Source organism: Corapipo altera, unplaced genomic scaffold (genome assembly GCF_003945725.1).
Source record: "Corapipo altera isolate COAL_440 unplaced genomic scaffold, ASM394572v1 359, whole genome shotgun sequence".
Classification (NCBI taxonomy): domain Eukaryota; kingdom Metazoa; phylum Chordata; class Aves; order Passeriformes; family Pipridae; genus Corapipo; species Corapipo altera.
This window is the reverse complement of record NW_020884948.1, coordinates 1,875,337-1,897,368: the sequence shown is the minus strand read 5'-3', so window position 1 is coordinate 1,897,368 and position 22,032 is coordinate 1,875,337. Positions and strand designations below refer to the sequence as shown.

The following is a 22,032-nucleotide window of genomic DNA, read 5'->3' as shown; positions in this document are numbered from 1 at the left end:
CGATTCTTGCAGGAGATGCTGCTGACAACCAGTTTCCCTGTTCGTGTTTTGCAGACTCTGCATGGGCAGTTCTGGGAGGGGGCAGTTTTTTTCGGGTTTTACCGAGGATTGCATAACTACTCATGTTTATTTGAAAAGGAAAGGAGGAGCAAACCCAACCCCCAACGTGAAATGAAATACGTGATGTATGTCTTTTACTGAGCCTTCACACTGTTTTCTCAACTAGCATTAAATATCATGTTTTAGATGGTTGGAAAGGGTTAGCATGATAATGTAACGTTAAGGTTTGGTTTTATTTTTCCCTCTAGTGCTGTGAAAACTTTGGGGAAAACCGGAGAGATACCTATACACTTTCATAGTTTCAGGCTTAAAATAGCATGTCTGTTTATCAAATGTGTACGACTTGTTTTTAAAATGATAATGACCATTCTTTTCTTCCTTTAGGGTTGAGCCACTTTTTAATGTTTTTACAGGTCCTACCCCAATGCAACCTTGCCTCTCCACAGTCCAAAATAAAATGGTGTTTTGAATGCTTTTGTACATCTTTGGGTCACAGTCAAATGCTTTTAAATAGTCTATCATTTGTAACTGCTGAAGTGTATGTCCAGTATTAAATTATAGTACAGTGTAATGCTTAGACAGCATGCTATGCAAGGATCAAATTGCAGATAAAGTTCACATAGGAATCTCCTACAGTGCTTGCACTTGACTCTTGTAAATCTAAGAAAAGATATTTATAAATGGAAATATACATCCAGCAAGTAGTTGTTTCTGTGTCCAGTTTAATCTGTGGATTGACTGTGGTCAAAAATAATGTCTTTTTATTTAATTTAATTTTTAGTAGATATATTCATTCCAGTTACTTTCTGTAGGCAAGTGTATGATAGAAGTTATTTTTGCTTCTTGTATCTTGAGCTTAATTTGAAAAAAAATGGGATTTTTTAAGGAGAGAGGGAGACGGTTATGTCAACTTATGTTAACATTACTGTGTTCTCATTGTAGGTAGAAGCAATTAATTGTAGTTAGTATATCTCATAGTGCTTCAGAGAATAAGCCATACGGTGGTTAAACTTGATAACTTTCTCTAGGATGATAAACTAGAATACAAATTAAAATAATATCAGATATTCTTCTTGCTTATAACACTTTGATTTTTAAATCTTCAGTGTGAGGATGTTACTGTATTCACAAGCCTCTATCTCTGTATGTATTTATGTACTATTATATATATTTCATATATGATAACAAGAACAGTCATTCTGTGGTGTAGTCAGTCACTCAGTGATGTCACGTCCTTTCTTTTTGTACATGCCTGCTGGTTGCAGGCTTGCATAAATGAAATGGACTCTTTTCAGCAAGCAACAAAGTTTGGTTTTTTTGTCTCCCCAAAATCCATTTTTATACTATGCATAGCTGAAGTTAAATACAATTTTCACCCCTACTGTTTCTCTGCCATGCTGCCATGACCACTATGGGCATAAGTGCTTTTAGGTGCCTCTGCTAGTTAGTTGAAATATTTTGCTTATTGTTTGTATTGCATAGTGTCTGGGAGCTGTAGTCAGGGACCTTAACTAATGATTATGTCCAATATAACCATGGAATAAAAGCTTGAGCCCAGCCCCCAAAATATTATGATCCAAAATACAGAATAAGTTGATGCAAAAAAGGAATCAGGTTAAGAAGGATACACTGGTACATTTGTGCATTATTCAGCTGTGTACTTTCTCATTCTCATATGTTAGAGCAAAGGGAATTGTAGAACTAAATGTAAGACTTGCACCGTTCTCTGAGGGGCATTCTTGGAACATGTGAATGGCTTGTTTGTAGGGGATCTTAAAATGTGTTTGACTTGACTGAATTCTGAAACTAAAAAAATCTACATCAACCAATATGAAAAGATTTATCTTCAGACTACTTAATTTTCACAATTTTTAAAATTTAAGGTAATATTTTAAAATTTTGAAATGGAGTTTTCATTTCAAATTCAAAGTCTTGTATGGGAAAAATCACATTATTTTGCCTTCTCCCAGTGTTTTCTAGTTGCTAGCTCTTTCTTCCTCTCATCCTCCTCATGTGCCGAAACCTCCACAAAATACATAATAACAAATATACCCTCAGCTGTAAGAAGTTTCTGAGTGAACGCATCATTCTGCCCATCCCAAATTGCCCAAACATAGAAGTACTGCAGGAATTTGCTATTTCAATATAGTCTGGTTATTGGAATACTTTGAAATAGTAGTGAAGATAACTGTACATTCAGAGGATGTTATTGATAAAATCCCTCTGTATAAATATGGTCTTTAAGTACCCAGGGCCTGTACATGTGTTACAGGACAAGTGTGCGTATCCTGCTCAGGTTTTAGGACATCATTCTGAGTGGGTCTTTATCTCAAGTGCTGACAGAGCAGAACAGACTGATTTTCTGCTACTCATTTTTCTTGGCTCACAGTGGTATGTCCATCAAAACAGATGGGAAGTTTTTCTTTATTGTTAGTTGTTACATGTAGTGGGTGGGCAATTCACTTGGCTGCTGCTAAGAGGGGTTCTTAACTGTGTCAGGATTCTGAGGCAGCTGTGAAGAAGCTTAGGCTCTTAGTCTTGCTAGTTGTCTTAAGGTTCCCTCTTCTTTTTCTTTTCCTTCTCATCTTTCTCCTGCCTCATGGTATTCTGAGGTATGATTTGAGTTTACCTTGCCCTGTATAGAAACCAGAGAGCTAGCAACCAAGAGTGTACAGACCAAAGTTACAATGCATTATGTAGGAGATGAAAAGACAAAAATGAATCTGCAGTATAACTGTTCTAAATAATCTCATGAAGTTAATTCCTGCCCAGTTTGACTAATCTCAAGATTAGCCAATATGCTAATGTGTCAGTGTTCACATATTGGAGCATTTGGCAAAATGAGCATAGAGAAGCTTGAAAAAAAAAAATCAAGGATGTGGCAGTTTTTGCTTGAATCTCTGAGAGTTGCAGTCCTCCTTCAAGGTCTTAAATGGTGTTTTATTGGATCAATGCTAATGAAATTCTTGCAATGGAAATGAAAATACTAAGAGGTCTTGCTCAGAAAATTATTATTTCCTTGTTGTTTACTCTGTTAATTTTTAATTTAAAACCAAATATGTTTCTACCTGTCTCATCTGATGTCACTATTAGAAGAACTAGTACCCAAATATTTCATCTTAGAGGAGCTTATAGATGTGAAAGAACTTACTGATGATTTAGCAAAGGAAATAATTAATTCTTGTTTTATACCAAGCTGTGGGTAGTTTGAAAAATTCTGTACTTAAAGGTTGGTTTATTTTTTTGGATTTAGACAAAACTGACTAGCAGACTTTAGGAACATAAGTGATCTTTGAACAATCTAATCTGATTCATGCATTGGTTATTTTCAGTTAGTTATCTGGGAGCAATAACCTACACTAATAAAAGTCTGTCTTTCAGAGATGTTTGATGAAGTGTATCTTCTGTATTAAATGAAGTCTAATGTGGAGACATGAGGACGTGAAGTATTTGCAGCTATTCTTGAAAGTTCCCTTTAGTATCTGGCATGGTTAATTGTCCTTCCTAAGGAAGTCATATTTCTAATTTGCACTGGCATACCCTGAATTTTCAGCTGTTGAGTTTTTTTGAGTTCCTTGACAGTAAAGAGCTATTTAGTATGTGATAACCATTTAGTATGTGATTCAATTTCTCTACAAAGGTATTTGGATCTCTCATTCAAGTGACTTCTGTCACTTAAAGAATTCCACCAATGTAATTTGTAAAGTCTCTTATGGTAAAACATCTTGTCTCATGATTTTGGAGCTCTTATATCATCTCCAGTTCTTTGATCAGAGGTGATGCTTTCAAGTCTGTAGGTCTCTGTTAGCTCAAATATATCTAATGCTGTCCCTGTCAATAGCATCAGTCATGTTCTCTAGATACTTTTTACCTGTACCATCTTGCTGGAGTTTGAAGTGCTCTTGCTGTATAACCTCTGATGTCCTTTCATGAAGTGGATCTTCATTACTCATAGCTTTTCCAGAAATATTTTGAAAGGATTCTGTGGAAGTTCACGTTAGTAATCTGATCTGGGTGGGAGTGATGTGAGGATACAATGTACAGCGTCTGAAGAAATGAGGCTAAGCAAGCTCTGTGATTGTAGTGGAACCTGTACTCAGCTAATCCTAAAGTGATGACAGGTCCAGCGTGTTATTTGGAGCTGTAAATTAATTGTATGACTAACTACTGTGGAGAGCAGCTGTTGTCGTCCGCTCTTGTTGAATCTGTGATTCCCAGGTCTTTTTTTGATGCACCGTGAAAAAAGACCTCATCTAAACAGTTGAGTCTCCTCTTTTGCTGTGCTTTAATTGGTGTTGTATTCCCTCTCTTCTGTGAAGGCTGTTCTAGACAGTGGCTTGTATCCCTGCCTGTGTGTGAAATTGCAGAATGTTTGTGTCCGGGTTATTCATATACCAGTGACTGCTGTCTGCTTAGGAAGAGTACCTAGTGAGTGGAACCCTCAAATGGGATAGTGGCATAATGGAAAAAAATGCATAAGAGTTCACCACTACATGTTTATTTAGTGGATGCCTGTATTTATACTTTTATCTTCATGGTTGAAACCTTGTGTGAGTGACATGGTGGTATTACAGTATATTGTAGAGTTAGTGAAGAGTTATTTAGTTAGAGAATTTTCATGTAGCTTTAAGTGTTGTCTGTGTCTTATGTGAACATGTGTCTTTTAAAAGAAAAAACTTGTAATAAAACTATTATTGATAAATGTTTGTGTGTCTGTGTACAGGTGCTTCATTTATATAAAGAAGTGATATTTTATGAAGTGGTTCTTTGAAATGGAAGAATGTAGTTTACTAGGAACTAAACTTAGTTTTGTATGTAAGTGGTGTCATGAAGTAACTAAGTGGATAGCAATAGTTCTTAGAAATAGAACAGTAACAATAATTTGTCAGCAGTCGAGCTAATCTCAGTGCTTGATAATATGTTTTCTAAATTTGTTCCTTTAATGGCATGTGTAATGGCATTTGTTCGCAGTCTGAAATACTGTTTTGCTAAGGAGAAACACTGGACAGCTTGAGTAGCCACCTTTTTTGTTACTCTGTATGTGTTCTCCTGAAGATCTTAATGTAGCTGTATGATCTGACCAGCCTTGCCCTTGTCCACAGTGCTAGATTCACATACATTGTTATGAGAGCTTGAGGTTCAGCCATGCAGTTTCCCATAAAGCCCAGGGAAGCATTTATGTAAGTTAAAATGGGTTTAAATGCAGATAGAGTTGTGTTAGCTTTGCTTGTTTGGCAGTGTTCTCTGCTCATTTGCCTTCTGTGTTATTAGGGAAAGTGGATGGCTCTCATTCACTTCAGGGTCATATGTGGAAGAATATACCCAGAACAGATCTCTGAAGAAAGTGCCTTAACTCTAGTTTCTGCAGGTAGATGTGAAGGAAACTTTAAGAGCATTGTCTAAAGCATTGCATTTTATTAGGAGGATGTTGCATTTCTCCATCTGTTTATTCCTTCCCTCAGCTTGAATGTTTATGCAAAAATGTGGGAAAAAAGATTCCAACTGTTGTACTTTGTCTCTGCTGTTTTTATTTGGCATAAATAATTACAGACAGAAAATTAATGAGAATTCCCCTTCAATGCAATTTTGTAACATTTTTAAAACAAGGGGAAGATAGATCAAGTACTAAAATAAACCAGATGCAGTCAGACAAATTTAAATGCCTTACACAGTTTCATAATGTTATGAATCCAATTCACTCATAAAAATAGCACCTTCTATGCTCATTGAAAAGTTGCTTTCTTTTTTTGCTTGGATTGGCTGGAAGGTCCTAAGAAATTTTGGATGGCAACTATTTGTGGTGCAGTGGATAGGTTTTTACCAACATTGCAGAAGCAGATTCTGATAAAAATTATATCCTAAGCACTTGCATGCTTACCAACACTTGATGTGCAGGAAAGATTAGCAGGAGAATGGAAGGTAAAACCAGGTAACACTTGACATAAAACTACTAGGTTATGTGCCTATGGGCAGAATGCTTTTAGTATGCCAATTTGCTGAAAGCCAGGGACCTGTCAGGTTTAAGACTATCTAGAAAATATCTTTAGGAAGGCTGATAGTTTGGCTAGGCTAAGAATCTGAAAATGTAAGTGTGAAGAGGCTCATGCATTTGTAAGGGAATGGCACAGAAATAGGAAGCTTATTGAAGCTTATTATGGTTAAAACAAAAGTAAAATTGTTAATGTTAAAAACACGTGGTTCTTCAGGTCTTTTTGTAATACCAGACTTATCTCAACTTGCTGGCTGTGTTATCTACCTTGTGAGGGGTCCACTATCTCCCTTTTTTGCCTACTCTATTTCTAATTCTCACTAAATCGGTAGATTCCTCTCTGCTGTTTTGTTGAGCATTCATTCAAATGTAATCAGATGCATGAGAGATTCTGTCTGACTGAATAGAGAATCCCATTTTTCTTGGCCAGCTAAGTAGATGTATAGATGCTATTGCAGATTAATTGGTGATATTTCCCCCCCTTTTGGAAGGTGAGGGTGCAAGGAAGACCAGTTGTATGAAATTTGCCTATCAGCTAAGGAATTTTTTGGTCTGAATGCCCATTGCGAAGAGCAAGAGTGTTGCAAAGCCTGCATGCTCATACTCGACTTAAAGACCAGTATAAATAGAACAGAGTGTTTCAAATATACATTTTTTAACCCGCTGGTGACATTTTGCAGGTAGTAGAGCAGTGTCTTTATATTGCTGAGTGGCAAGGATGTTGCAGAAAGACTGGGGAACCTCCATTTTGGATTATATCTCGGTGGATATTTAAGGTACAGCTAGGGTACCCTCTCACTCTACACTGTGGCCAAAGCTTTATTCTGACTAAGCAAAGCAGAACCTTGGACTTTGTGTAAAAACGACAGCAAAAGGAATTAAGGAACAGAAGGAAGTCAGGGATATAATTTGTAGATTTTTGCTGTTTAATTGTCTGGGGGATATGGTAGAAGCGATTAAGAAATTAGGGCTACCATTGAGAACCTAAGCAGATAGTGCATTTTAGGGTGTAGAAGCCTTAGGAATTTACACTGCAGACTTTGGATGTTAGCTGGAGGATGACATTGATTCTCAGTGTAAATGTAACTTTGGGGTCTTGTGTAGTCGTGTTGCAAATTGCAGTGGAGCTGGGTGTTATGCCTGAGAAATAAGACTGGCATATGCAAAGGTGAGCATTACTGGAAAGAGTAGATGTTAGTAGTACTATTATTGCATTGCAACTGTGCAACTGTGCTGTCGTATCTTTTCTGCAAATTCATCAATCTCAGCAATCTCCCAAACAGAGGTCTGCTTGATACCTGAATGATCAGCTGCTAAAAAGTTTGAACTGGAACTTTCCCTTAGTTCACAGGACTTTTGACCTTGTTTTAGCCAATTCTTGGTTGATAAATATTCTAAAGAACAAACAAGTTTTAAAATAAGCTGCCTTTTTCATTAACATGAATGTATCTGAGACTGTAATAAGTATCTGCTGTAGTGTTCTAGTCTGTTGTGCTGTCTTAAACAATTACACTCATATAATTTCTGTGGCGGTTAATGCTGCAAGATGACTTCCATTAAAAGATGTGTTTTAGTACTTTTTAATACCTGCTGCAAATGAAAGCAATTCAACTTATATTGGGACAGTATATTCTTAGTGTGCTAGTCGCAAGCTAGACAAGGCAGATGAGAAAGTACGTGGTATAACCAAAAAAAAAAAAGCATTCAGATTTTTATATCCTTTTGATTTTTTTTTTTCTTTTAGAAAAACATCTTCTGGTATGGAGATCCTAAACTGGTTTAATAGATTTGCAGCTAGTGAAACTATATTTATATTTCCTTTATAGAGTCAGAGAATGTTGGCTCTTTAGAGCACTCCTTACACTGCTGTACCTGCTTTCTGTGGCTTCAATAATTAAAGCAGTGTAGAGTATGGGTCCCAGGGTCCTCATTATGTTCTGAACTCTGGCAGCAAAACAGATATTTCTTCATCCCTCTGCTTTGGTTTCTCTGTGGCATGGCAGTGATGCTAACTTCTCTGACAAATACTGAATTGTCTGCAACTCCTGAGCGGATAAGCCATGAATTAGTTCTCGGGGACAGGGCAGAAAAGGTGCCATGGTGAATTCTGACCAGGTAGGATACATGCGTATTCATAGAGTTGCATAAGCTGAAATTGCTGGGAAAAATACTGTAGGTTCTAGTAAGTCTTCAGATCATCCTTGTTGGTGCTGATAGATGGATTCTTCTAAGAGCAATTCCCACAAATCTAAATCAAAGCTATACCAGAATTCCTGCAGTATGTTGACACCTGGAGAGGATATGAATAAACAAAAGAGTGTAAATTAATATAATCTTTCAGTAGAGTTTACAGTTGGCTTTGGGCCTATTTATATGTACCTGATATTCTTACAGCTATAGAAAATTGATAACTGCAATTCACGGAAACAATAACTTCTTGCCCCCTCCTTTTTTGGAAGAATTCAGATTAATACATGACTCTATCTAGTGGAGTTTTCCCAGCTGTCTATCTGCAGAGGAGTATATATATTGTAGTCTCTGGCTGAAAGGCAGTTTGATGAAATTAGAAAACTTTTTCTAGTGGGTTAGGCATGTGCTGAGAACACAGATCTGCACTTTCAGTCTCTTTTAGCATGAGTTAGTAATGACATCAGTGACTAACATCAGTTAGTTTGATCCCTAGCTTAATCTCTGTATAATGTGCTGTATTATTTACCTACTGCAGAATGAGGGGAGGGACAAGAACTGTTTTTTCATGGTACTAAAGGAGTACTGCATAACACAGACTGTAGCAGTTCATAACACATCACCTAATTGTCTAAGTATTCTGTGGGTTTCTGAAACTCCAGGGTTTTTTTGGGACAGTTGTTCTTTCACAAACCTGCTGAACTCTAGCATTTACTTATACCCCTTTCTTATAGGGCTGCTTTTGGTGAGGTGGTCCTGCTAGGTTAGAGCCAGCAGTATTTGGAAAGGATGGGATCGGTGGCTAGTCTCACCTTTCTTCCTTCTGCTGGCTTTGGAAATTAGTATTATCTAATTGTGTACATATTAGACTTTTTGGATGGTGATGAAAGGCATTTTTGGTTAGCTGTAGTTGTTATAGTTGGCATCTACACAGCTCATGCTTTTGAACAGCGGCTTAATTTTGTTTTAGTGAGTTTTAGAATTGGTATTTTAGAGTAGTCACTTTCTTTTATCACTATCATCTTGCTGTGGCCCTGCAGCAAATTACTGCTAATCTTTACTTCTAGCAGAATCTAGCAAACGCCTTTTGATCCCTTTATCCAGGAAAAAAGGGTAAAGAAGACTCAAAATGGCATTTGATCTTGAATTTTTGTCAAACAAGTTATTCTGTATTTCTGTTGGAGAGATCATTTCTCCAATATGGCATGATGTCCTTCCTTGTCTCTAATTACTTAATAAAGTTGAAGGAGCTGACTCCATTAAAAGTCTGATTTCATATCCTGTGTTGTGCAATTCTTTACCTTCTAATTATAGAATGTTAATGAATATGTTTCCCTTCAGAGTGTGTTGTTTGTAGTGTTAAGAAGGAAAAGTTTAAGATGAGAGGAGGTCAGTATTTTCATAAATCCAGGTAGCTTCATTTTAGTAAATTTCATGCCATTGTGTGGGATTTTAAGAAGTAAACTGTAATTATGATTCAACAAGGTAAGGAATACCCATGATAATTTTTGGCAACCACAGCAGAACCCTGGTTTTATCTATCCTTGACCTTCTGCTTTAGATGGGGAGGATTTCTTTGAAATGAGTCTGTGTTGCATAGCAGGTTTCACCATTCAAAACTGAAGCCTTTTCTGTAGAGTGTGTCTGTTCCCCCTAATCCAGAACTACTCAAAACACCCCCATACCAAGTTTATTTATTGATGTCTGGGAGAACTAAGTCTGGAAGTGAACTGTCTTTCTCAGTGTGAAATATGTTCCTTTAAGCATTTTTCCTGTAAAAGATTGATACATGCTTATTAGCTACCAAAAATAAGTAAAAAATATTTTTGATTGATATAGCTATCATATTGAAAACTGTATAAGACAGTAGTATGGACAAAAAGTAGTATAATTTTAAAAATCATACAATTCAGAAAACCATAATTTTTTTGCTCATGATTTGAAATCAATACTTGTTTTTTAACACACGATTCTGCTGTGTTGTGCAAAGTTGAGTTATGGTTCTAGGCAACATAGCACTAAGCAAAATTGGCCAGAAAGACACTGATGGTGGCTAAAGAAAGATTTTGTTCAGGAGATACTTAAAAATGTAGGCACATGGTTATTTTTTCTAATTTCAGCGTGGCACAGATATTTTCTTGTTTATATCTTGTAAACTATGCGATTGTTGTACCTTTCAAAGATATTCTCACTGAGTATAGCTTCTTGAGAGAATTGCTAAGAGCAAGAGGCAGCTATCCCTGAAAATCTCTTGATTTATTTGGCATTAGATAAAATTACCAAATAACATGAGCTGTACATATGTTATTACGGCAAATCTCCACCTTTCTTCTGTCCTGTTACTTGTGTACGGTGGAAACTTATGTTTTTAGTATCCTATACACACTTAGCTTTTTGCTGTTCTGTACTCTCTTTCTTTCTCTAGACCGTTAGTGTTAGCTGGGAAAATTTCTGACTCTGTTTTCCAGATCCAGTTGATTTGAAATGGCACAAACTTGGAAGAGCCTTCTGCTTTTGGAAGTCAGGCTTCCTTGAAGATAAAAGTACATCGTGTACTTCATGATTTTTGATGAAATACTCTTTTGTATAGATTGTGCCAGCGATGTTTTTGTTTTCTTCTTTCATTCTCTCCCTACTTTTTTGGTAGCAAATGAATGTGTATAGTCTGATGAAACTGTTTAGTCTAGACTCTAGTTTGGTAAAAGTATATCCACCTGTAATATTTGTAGTAGCTTACAATTTACTGTGCATGCTTTTTGTTTTCAAGTTTCTGTGTTGGGATGCTTTCAGATAAGTTTTTTGAGGTAAAATTGCTGTTCTTTGGAGAGTAGGCAGGGTGCAAAGGAAATAGAAATGGGAATTGGTTACTTTTTAAACTTTTTAATTAACTTGACATTTTCAAGCTGGTTTTCCCCCCTTCGTGCTTTTCTTTTTATTTCATAGGTGCACATATAATTCTCAGGCTACAGTTAGTAAATTCCCGTTGCATTAATTTTAATTTAGCATTTTGGTTTGTTGGCCAAAACTCATGCTGACAGTGTAAAAAACCCAGAAAGATCCCCAGGCTTAAGATATAACAAGGTTTTTAAACATTTACTTGGATGTTTTCAGAATGAGCAATAGTGCTTTGACCATGCTCCATTTGCTGTAGCGTAAAGGACAAAGGTCCATTTGTGTATTTTTTATTAAAACATTCTTTCTAATCACAAATCTTAACAATAGCTGCTGCATAGCAAATAGCTATGGTTAGTTCTGTTGTAGTGTGCAGGAAAGGGTATGCTGTAGTTGTTCAAGTGACAGAGGTTAAACAGTATTGGAAGAGGTAGAATTTTAGAACTTTCCATTGCTGAGTTGTTTGAGTTGATGTATAGTATATAAGCCAAAGGAATTTATCAGATGCAGAAATAAAACCCTAACTAGAAATACATACCAATCTCTGCATATGTTAATCACATCCCATGTACAGCTCGGAGTTTAGAAGAAAGGCCAAAGTAAGTATGGTGGACTTATTTAATATTTGCCAAATTTCTGATACCTGAAGCACCTCTTTATGGGTTAAAATTTGTAGCAGCACCACAGATGCGAGTCTGGCAGCAGTCTGCGTGCAACTGTTGGGACACGCAGACGGTGTGCCCTATGCCTAGACTTTTCAGTGCCTCCTACTTCTGCCAAGTGAAGAGTGCATGGGCAGAAGGCAGAGGTTTCTGTGACTTGCTTCTGGCACGTTAGGGTTTTTTTGTTTATGGAGACACCTGAAAATAGCATTGGTGTTCTGTTGCTCAGTTTTAGGTTTCATTTAAAAGACAAACCTACCCTACATGTACATAGGGTTGTCTGAAAGTTCTTCTCTGCAGTAATGCCATCCCTTCTCAGAGCTCCTGCATCGTGGATGTGTTCCTTCCAAATGAATTCCACAGCTGCAGTTCTTTGTGCCTAAACTTGAGAATTGAATGGTTTTATTAACAAGAGAGCCTTGCCTAAGCATTTCTGAGGCCTCCTTACTTGTTAGTCCTTACATAATATAACATTAATATTTTTGCTACACTTTCAAAATATTTAATTTTTCAGTTAAAAAAAAAAACAAACCACAGTCCAGAAAATAAAGGGATGTTTATTCTTCCTTCAGAAAGACAAGTTGATAGTAATGCCTACAATGTAAAGGGCATACTTTTATTCAAATCGGTGGAGTGACTGTGGTGATTGCCATTTAAGAAAAAAAAAAAAAGGAAGCAAACGTGTTCTCTTGTTGGCTGATGCAATGATGGTGAAACTAGGTTTGTGCCCGATTTTGGAACGTTCTTTCCCTGTCTTTTTTTTAATATGCTAGAATTTTTTCTACATGGGCAGAGAGTTACCTAGTTCTATGTTTAGACTGATGTTTGGTGATAGAGGGCAGTGAGTTCTTGCTAACTTTATAGACCATTTATTTTGCATACGTTGTGACATGACTGTAGCATGTAGATTGACAGAAAGTAAGCTAGTGCAAATTAATGTAATGAGTTTGCCCTCCTCTTCTTTGTAGCACAATGGCTGACAAATCAACCAAGCCAGCAAAACGCTTATCCACCGATTCAACCAACTCCCATGAGGGAGCTACGGCAGGAGAAATAAGTGCTCTGGAAGAGGCCTTCAGAAAATTTGCTGTCCATGGTGATACGAGAGCCACAGGAAAAGAAATGCATGGGAAGAACTGGTCAAAGCTGTGTAAAGACTGTCATGTGATAGATGGGAAGAACGTAACAACCACAGATGTTGACATCGTCTTCAGTAAAATCAAGTAAGTGCTTTTCTGCTGTAATTTCCTTGTCTCCCCCACATTTTGTAGATATCATCTAAATTTACCTTCTGTTGCTTACAGACGTTGTGAGACACTGTTTGTCATTGTCAAAATTGATCTCTTTCATGTTCCTTTACAAAATTTTATTGCTTTGTCTGAAGATATGGCTGTCAGCTTATGACCTGCTGTTTTAAATTGACTGCAGTTTCACAGGTGTTATACTATACAAGCAGCTATGGTGTGATCAGGACAAATGCAGGCTATTCCAAGAAACTGCAGTAAGTGCTGTCGGTGTTTTCTGAAGGATATCTGAATGAAGTCAGGATGATCTTGCCAAAGCTTGGCCTCAGAGGACTGAGGCTAAAGTGGAATATGTGCTAAAAGTCAATATTCTAACAAGAGTCCTGATGTCCAGCACAACACTAACTCAAATTTGAAGTGTAGGGCTATGCCAAGCTGATGGTGAATTTTGGTGGAGACCGATGGCTGTGATGAATTGATTAGGATTGTCTTTGTGGTCTATGCTTATTCTTGTGACCAGACTGGCGCTTTAGTGAATCTTTCTCTGCAGCCTGAAAACCTAGGCAAGCTTGGTCAGAAACTCATCAAATCTAAGAGAAGATATTAATCTGTTCTGGTATTTTCTGTATGAAGCCCAAATAATTTTTCTAGTTTTGTTTTATAAGTAGAATTGGATTATTTTTACCTTCCCCTGTTATTTGATATAATAATCTTGTCTCTTCTGCTTTTTGTTACCACAGTAGCTGTTTAAATTGTCTCACACCTCATTGTGTTGAGGGTCATGCTTTTTAAAGGAGTCCCTTAATTGTACTTGTAGCTTGTAGTAACACTTACTTGGCTTGTGCTCTCAACTGTGTTGTAGTGCTGGGGAGGATATGCAAACTGAGCTGCTTACAAGGGTAGTTGGAAAATCTTGCTACAATCACTGGCCCTTTTGAGTGCATCAAAGTGGAGAAAGGCAGAGAAGAAAAGACAGTCTTGGAAGTTGTCCAGTGTAACATACACAGAATGACTTATTTGATTGATTTCTTTCTTTATTTCTTTTCTCCTTGGGGATCTTATCTAGGCAATTGAAGACACTATATATGCACATTCTTACTCAGTCAGAATGTATCTTGTATCAGTCCACTTTCACTTTGAGACCGTACACATATTTTCTTGGAAGTTGTGTTGCCGGAATTAGATATACTATCAGTGAACTGGTTAATTTGAAATGTATGTTTAGGCTGTAGAGTTTTGTATCTTTCTTGATCTATGATAGGCAGCGTTGGCATTTATTTTCAAATGTTCTTTGACTTTCATCAGCTTAAGAATTTGTCTTATTATTTCCTTTAATGATAGATACGATCTTAGTGCTATTTTCTCAAATCACCTTCTGGGCAAGCTAGTGATAAGACAACCCCATGATATAGCATTAAAAATGTGCAACATTAGCAGATAGAAGTATTGGTTTTTGTGACTGTTGGGGTAGAAGGAATCCAGTCCTGTTTCACAGGAGTGAGTTCTGAGGTGGCAGGTACCTGAGGCTCCAGGGGAATGTCAACATATGCCCTTGCTGCTGTTCAGCAGTCTCAGCTGAGCTCCAGGCTTCTTGTCTCTGTCTCTGAGGAGAGTGCTAGCTCAGCAGTTTCTCAGACCTCTCTCCTGTGACCACTGTCTCGTAAGATGGACTTCAGCCTGGGATTCTTATGGTCAGTGAGATGGGGCTGGTGGATTTTGGCAGTTGTAGTCTGACCAGGGAACACAACAAAGACAAGAAGATGTGTTTGTCAAACCCAACTACAATTGCCATTTAGCATTGTGTTAAAACTTCCATATGTGTTTTCTGTTGGTTCTTACCAACAGAGTTTGTTTTCTAGCCAGCTGTACTTGGAGTTTAAGACAATGGCATTTGTTGTTCAGACACTAGAAAATAATTAATCTAGTAGAAATTCTTTGGGTTTATGAGTTACTGTGTATAAAGCCCACTTTTGTCTTGCTAACTTTCCCAGTCTTTATTTATTATTATGCTACAGATACTGGCAAAATAGGTAGGAACTACATGTTGCTGATAGCCAGGGTAAAGTAACAAGGAAATTAATAACAGATATGTTTACCTAAGAGCTACTGAAAGATAATGTTGTATTCTCTGATTGGTAACTTTCTCTGCTCCAGGAGAGATTTTATCTCTGAAGTAATGAACATTTTTGTAGACTTAACACCCCGTCTCCACCTCTGCCAAAGCAGGTGAACAAAACTTTTGAAACTTTTGAGCAGTCCTTGATACTTCTTCAAAGCTGTGTCTATCTTTCAGAGATTAGTTAAGTTTAATGTTGTTATAAAAGTTGAAAAAATTCCAGTGAGCCTTTGGTACAAATAATAAGAAAAGTGTTTTCCTTCTGTGTGAGGATGTCAGGTCAGGCTGAAATGTAATTTGTCTATTTATCTTGCGTAAAAGGTCCACTGAAACCTTCATGTAAGCACAACATTTATATGTACTTCAGGATAAGAAGAACAAATGCAAAGGATCCACAGTAGTACACATGAAAGAATTATTGCTAGAATTGCATTCTTTGGTAAGAAAACATGCAAACTGGGTGATCCCTTCCCTCACTGCAAGGATTTTTGTTTAACAGTAATTTGTAAGTTCTTAAGGGTCTCATAAATCCTTTGAATTTAGTGGATTGTAATATAAGTTGTTGTTTGTTAAAAATTGATTTAATAGATTCTTTTTCTGCCTATTTTTTTTCTTTTCTATTTTAAAAACTTTCTATTGTCAACACAGAAAATACGAGAAGTGAAGCAACAACGAATTTCGCTATGGAATGACTTGAAATGAAAAGCTACTTGTGAGAGTAGCCACATGTATGAATATTTATAATTTGCATCCCTAGAGAGTGGAGAAAATACACCTACCTGCCAAATATTTTGATTGCATTAATACAGTTAGGATAGACTGCAGTTTCTGTAATAAGTAGAAGAGTAATTTATTTTTTTTTAGGTTATAAAATATACAATATAGACATCTCTTACAATATTGCTAACTTTCTATGCATGTTGCACCTGGAAAAGCAAAAGAAATTGTGAAGAGTGAATTACAAAGTTCTACCATATCTTATAGAATGAAATCTATAAAAAAATGCAGCAACAAAAGTGTACATTACTGTAAATATAATTATGCAGTAACTTTTTTTGTAGTTTCACATTCAACACTTGAGATGTTGTACTCCTTCCTTTGTACGTTCATTGGACTTCATACAACAGTAACACTGGTTGCAGGGTAGATTTTAATTTCAAAGCAGTTACTTGCTTAAAGTTATGTAAAAATCTCTTTTGCTGATTGGTACCAGGATAACTCTTTCTCTTTAAATGGCGAAAATGAAGCAACCTCTTCTCTGAAAATCCTGCTCATATGATTGTTAAAAAAAAGCCTGAAAATACTTCCTAGGAAACACTTAACTGGTCCGTATATTTACTGCCATACTTGAAGACAAGGATAAGTCACAGTTATATTCTATGAGAATGGAAGTTTTCATAAATTACTGTATCTGAAGTTTTCATGACAGTGCCGAAAGTGGTACTCCCACTTTTTTTTGTAATGATAATATCTTCAATTTCCCTGTAGCTCAGGTTTCTGCTAAAATATAGGGGTTTAGTATAAATATCTTAGTAATATTAGATCATTCTAAACATTGATTTTTCACATACTATCTGAACGTTATATAGACATCTTTCTTTTATATTTTGCAAATGAAGAGTGATAATGCCATCTGGGCCTACTGAGTTTAGAAGCATACAATTTGCAGACATGCAATAGCATTTGAAAATTCATGGGTTTCAAGAAAGTGGGTATTCCATGGATATGTTTTTAGTAGCTGAAACACTTACCTGTCTTCTTGGAAAATTTCTTCATTAACTAACTAGTTTTTTTCTGGTACTCTTCCAGAGTTGCAAAAATTTGTAGGCTGTTTGTTTTGTATTGCACTTGCAGAGTGCAAATATGGATTTAGTGAATCTTGTTGCCTTGGAGAAAGCAGGTTCATTGGTGACACGGGAGGAGGGCACTGAAGGATTCTCTGTTTGGTATGAAAAGCAACACGTGGCTGAATTCTTCTTATTCTAGCAAGACAGTGAGACACAACAGTCTAAGAACTTTGGGATTTTTGTATTAAGGAGAGCAGAATACCCAAGAATAATAGATGCTACAGATCTCTGACTAGCATTCCAGCGTGTTGCCTTAGGAACTTAAATTTCTTTGTTTAGTGGGGTCAACAACTGCTCTGGGAAATTTGATATGTTAGCTATGCCATACACATACTCCACTTGTTGTATATAGTGAACATGGTAATAGTAATAGCCCTGATATAAATACCTCTGCTCTTATTTTAGAAGTGTTACCACTCAGCACTGCAAGAATATGTTTTAAGCACTGCCATAAAACTGCTGATTCTATGACATTATTAGATAGAAAAATAAAAATATTTCTGTTTATACTGGCATGTTACTATGGTTGCAGGCAGGACTGGATGACGTCACGCCTTGGATCCATTGTGAGCATTTATTTAGGTAGTTGTCTCCATGGAAACATTTGTTTATTTTGATGTTACTATGTGTTAAATTTTAAACAAATTTTTGTGGTTCTATACTGCATTGTTATTGAAGACTAGTTAAGCTACAGAAGCTTTGTAAATATACCTTACTCCCTACCCTCTAAAATATTCTTGGTAAAAGATCAAGTGAAACCATAATTGTCCTCTGAAATTCCATTAATAGTTCCTGATGTTGCTTTGACATGTTTTCTTGTTGCTGAGGAAGCCATGTATTCTAAAGGCCAGAAAACTCTCCTCCATCTTTTTGAGTAAGAAAGGTTTTGTTCCCATGGAGAATCATCACAACACACTGTATTGTGCCCTGACTTTTGAGCAGTCCCACCCGTCTGTCCTCACAATGTCTTGCACACTTAGCTGCTTATCCTGGTTCCCACAGCCTGGATCAGTGAGGTCTCTACAGGAGTGCTTCCACCTGAGACCAGCTGGGCCTTAATTCAGCAGTAGTTCACTATTGCTGCAAGACTGTGGAAGAATTGAAATGGATAATGTTTGCTCTGAGAAGCTGGCAAGAAAACTCTTGGCAGAAATGGTACATGCTTTCCCTATTTGTCAATTGTAATGTAATTGTTGTCTTTTCATTGTATTGAACAATTATAATACTTCTTGCTTTCTTAATATATTTGAAAGGACAAGTACTTTGACACCTGAGCTCATTCAAAACAAATATGTGTCCAAATATCACGTTTCTCTGAAGTAAATTGTTTTTAGGAGAGATTTTACTGAAGCCTTTCTTAAATTTTTTAAATATGTAAATAGGTATGAAGTGGTCTTTATAAATAAAGGAAGCACATAGTAGTTTTGAGATGCTCTTCTCCCCCTTCTGCCAAGAGGCATAAACTCTAAAATAAAACAGTGATTGCATATGAGAAGGAAGATGGTTTTAAATTCACTTGCTGTTACACAGGTTTGTTTTGTGCATGTGTAACGGGTGAATTCTGTACCCCTAATGATGTATGCTAATTTGGATTTTGAAAACATTGTTTTTTGTGAGCAGACATCACATGAAAACCTACAGATACAGTGGTGGGCGATTCATTTCCCAGCTGATATGGAATGCTGCATGATGTTATACACAGTGCTATATATAGCTGCTTGCTTGATATTTGCCACAGTTTGTAGCATATTCCACTCGTGTGCTACAAGAACTTCTGGTGGATTAAAGTAGAAGTAGGTCTTCTTGAGTTTTTTTGCAGGTCAGCCTTATTTAATCATATTGCACCATTATTTAAAAATACCTGTTTTTCATTTATAAAAGCAGCCATGTGAAATCTGTGTTAGTTTTACTGATTAACAAGCGTTTTCTAGAATGTTAAATATCTCTGTAGACTTTGATCTCATGGATTGAAGTAGATGATGATAAAGGTGTAGAGGATGAGGCAGCCTTGTCTGCAGCAACCAGGTGACTGTAGAGTTTAAGATCATTAGATTAACAGCAGAATTACAAACCTGAACTTCAGAAGGGGTTCAGAAACTCAACCTGTTGAGTTTCTCATTGGAAACTGCACTGGAGAGCGGAGGCACCCAGGAGGAGCAGGTTGATCTTCAAGGCATCTTCATCAGAGCACAAGAACAATCCATTCCCATGTGCAGGAAGTCAAGCAGGCATGGCAGCGGGCTAGCCTGGATATACATGGAGCTTCTGACGGAGCTCAACCACAAGAAGGACGTACACAAGAGGTGGAAGCAGGGAGAGCCTACGTGGAAGGAATATAGCCCATGCATGAAGAAATTGCATGAGGAAAGCCAAGGTTCATGCCAATCAGTATAACTTCAGTCCCCATGGAGGTTGTGAAGAAAATCCTTTTGGAAGTCCTTTCTCAATACACAAAGGACAAGAAGACAGTGTGGGTTTGCCAAGGACAAGTCATGCCTGATTGACCTAATTTCTTTCTCTGTGAAATGACTGGCACTGTGGGTAAAAGGGTGTAGTATACAGTGATTATGGCAAGGACTTGACCCCAGTCACATCATCACAAAATTGGTGAGATATGGGCTGGAGAGCAGGTCAACAGTCTTAAGAGGCAGCTCTGGAGGTGGTGATGTCAGTGTCACAGTTTAACCCCAACTGGAAAATAAACACCCCACAGCCACTCACTTACCTCCCTAACGTGGGATGGAGAAGAGAATCAGAAGAGTAAAAGTGAAAAAACTCATGGGTTGAGAGAAAGACAGTTCAATAGGAAAAGCAAATATTGCTCACACAAGCAAAGCAAGACAAGGAATTCATTCATCACTTCCCATTGGCAGGCAAGTGTTCAGCCATCCACAGTACACTAGGGCTCTATCACATGAAACTGACCTGGGAAGACAAACACCATCACTCTGAACATCCCCTCCTTTCTCCTTCCCCAGGCTTACGTGCTGAGCGTAATGTCATATGGTATGGAATATATCATGGATCAGTTGGAGTCAGGTGTCCTGGCTGTGTCCCTTCTCAACTCCTTGTGCACCCCCAGCCTCCTTGCTGGAGGAACAGTGGGAGAAGCAGAAAAGGCCTTGGCTCTGTGTAAGTGCTGCTCGGTAACAAAAACATCTCCGTATTATCTACACTGTTTTCAGTACAAGTCCAAACCAGCTCTTTGTACTAGTCACTGTGAAGAAAATAAAGTCTACTCCTGCCAAAACCAGAACAGATGAACAAACCTTTGAATGTGAGGTGACAGCAGTCCTTGCATTGAGTGAGTTGTAGCAGCAAGGAAGGATAGCTGCATAAGTCAGTGAGTAGCTAGCAGGTCTAGGGAAGGGATCCTTCCCTTCAGCTTGGGCTTGTGAGATGGTGTCTAGAGTGCTGTGCCCAGTCTGGGGATGCCCAGTGCAAGAAAGATACCGATACAGTGGAACAATCCCAGTGCAGGGCCACCAAGATGGTCAGGGGCCTGGTCATAGTGTATGGTGACTTGTGGAAGAAAAATAATGAAGTTTGTCTATGTTCCTGTGTAGGCAATAGAAATTAACTTGTTCTGAAGTTAGAGAATTATATAGGAAAAAAGTGTGTTTATATGTATGTTGTTTGACTCCTAAAATACAGACATGAGCTAGAAATCCTCCATCTGGTAAAGAGGATTAATATATTACAACTGTTGTAATTAAGATATATTTAATCTGCCTGTGTGTATTAAGCTACTAAAAGAATTAAGATGTCGTCTGCTTAGAATGTGATGCTGGTGAATGAAAGCATGCTGCATTTGATGAAGATTTTACCTTCAGCTTGTTTGTTTGTTTGTTTGTTTTTCATTAAAAAACAACGAGTTGACTTGGTAGAGCCTAATTAATATGTTCTTCCTGTTATCTAGAAGTTTAGGAGGTCTATTTTATGACTGAATTTTATGACTCCTTCTCTGTTGTGTCTTCACCACCAATAAGAGTGTAAGACTTCTCCTCAGAGAAGTGTTAATACATTGTTTTCAACTTTGTGCAAGGCTGTGGTAATCAGGCTGTTAGACTTGGGGGCTAATCTTGGAGAGGAGGAAAGAAAAGGGGCCCTTGTAAATGCCAAGTGGGCAACACCCGATTTGCCCTTAAGGCTGACATATTAATTTGAATTTGTTGCTGGAAGTGATGTCACATACAAGGCACTTTCTTGATATCTTTTGCTCTGGCTCTGGCTGGACTCCTGGCTGATGAGAAGGTTTAGGTGCTATATATAGAGTTTGGACTTGTAGTTTTAAATGACCTGAGTGGTGTTACTGGGAACCACGCCTTTGAAAGTCATCACCAGAATTAATGAACTAATTTCTGGCTTCATTGAAGTGGAGTTGCTTATCACTTTCTTCTGTGTGTGTGTCTGTGCATGTGCTAAAATGAAGGAACATGAATGAAACCCCAGTTTTTCTTTGAACCTTGATCTCTCTTTCTGACTTTGTGCAGATTTTTACTGCATGTGTATGTATTCCCATGAATTTAAAACCAAAATAAATATAATTATGGTATGGAGCTCTGGTATAATCCCTCCTCCACTCAAAAGGAAAACCTTTCCTTTTGAGATTTTTTCCCTCATTTTATAGTCAGCTTTAGAGTCTCATTTTTGCAAAGGTTGTAGATGACCTTGCTAAGATTACGAGTGTTGGTGCTGATTCTGAAGGATCTCAGAACATGTTAATTGCATAAAGAAATCTCCATGGCAACTTCTTCTAGGAAGATATGCTGTTAGATACTGAAGTTTTATGGCTGAAGGAGCAAATATAGGAAACCATTCAGCTTCAGTGAGGAAGGATGACTACAGTTGACAGAGTGTAGACAGGAATACTGTGGCTAAGATGTGTGCTCTTCTGGTGAGGAGTAACAAGAGCACCTCACCTCCTGTCTATCACCGGCATTTTCAACAGTGCAGACGCCCTCAGCGCTGGTTATTAAAAAGGCACACTGCCTCAGGCAGGAAGGGAAAGTTTCTGTACCCTCAGAAAACCTAA

At 37.5% G+C, this 22,032-nt stretch overlaps 1 protein-coding gene across 3 annotated transcripts in view; it reads left to right on the top strand.

Annotated features, from left to right (window-relative positions):
• TPPP (tubulin polymerization promoting protein) overlaps nt 1-22,032 on the top strand; it is a 73,252-nt gene that overhangs the window by 1,338 nt on the left and 49,882 nt on the right. For 2 of the 3 annotated variants that reach the window (XM_027662873.1, XM_027662872.1), the window contains exons 1-2: nt 157-185; nt 12,759-13,013. In XM_027662873.1, coding sequence (XP_027518674.1) covers nt 172-185; nt 12,759-13,013 — 269 coding nt within the window. In that variant the 5' untranslated portion in view covers nt 157-171. Of the gene's footprint in view, nt 1-156; nt 186-12,758; nt 13,014-22,032 lie in introns of those variants that run through there. The other variant, XM_027662874.1, reaches the window with a different exon arrangement.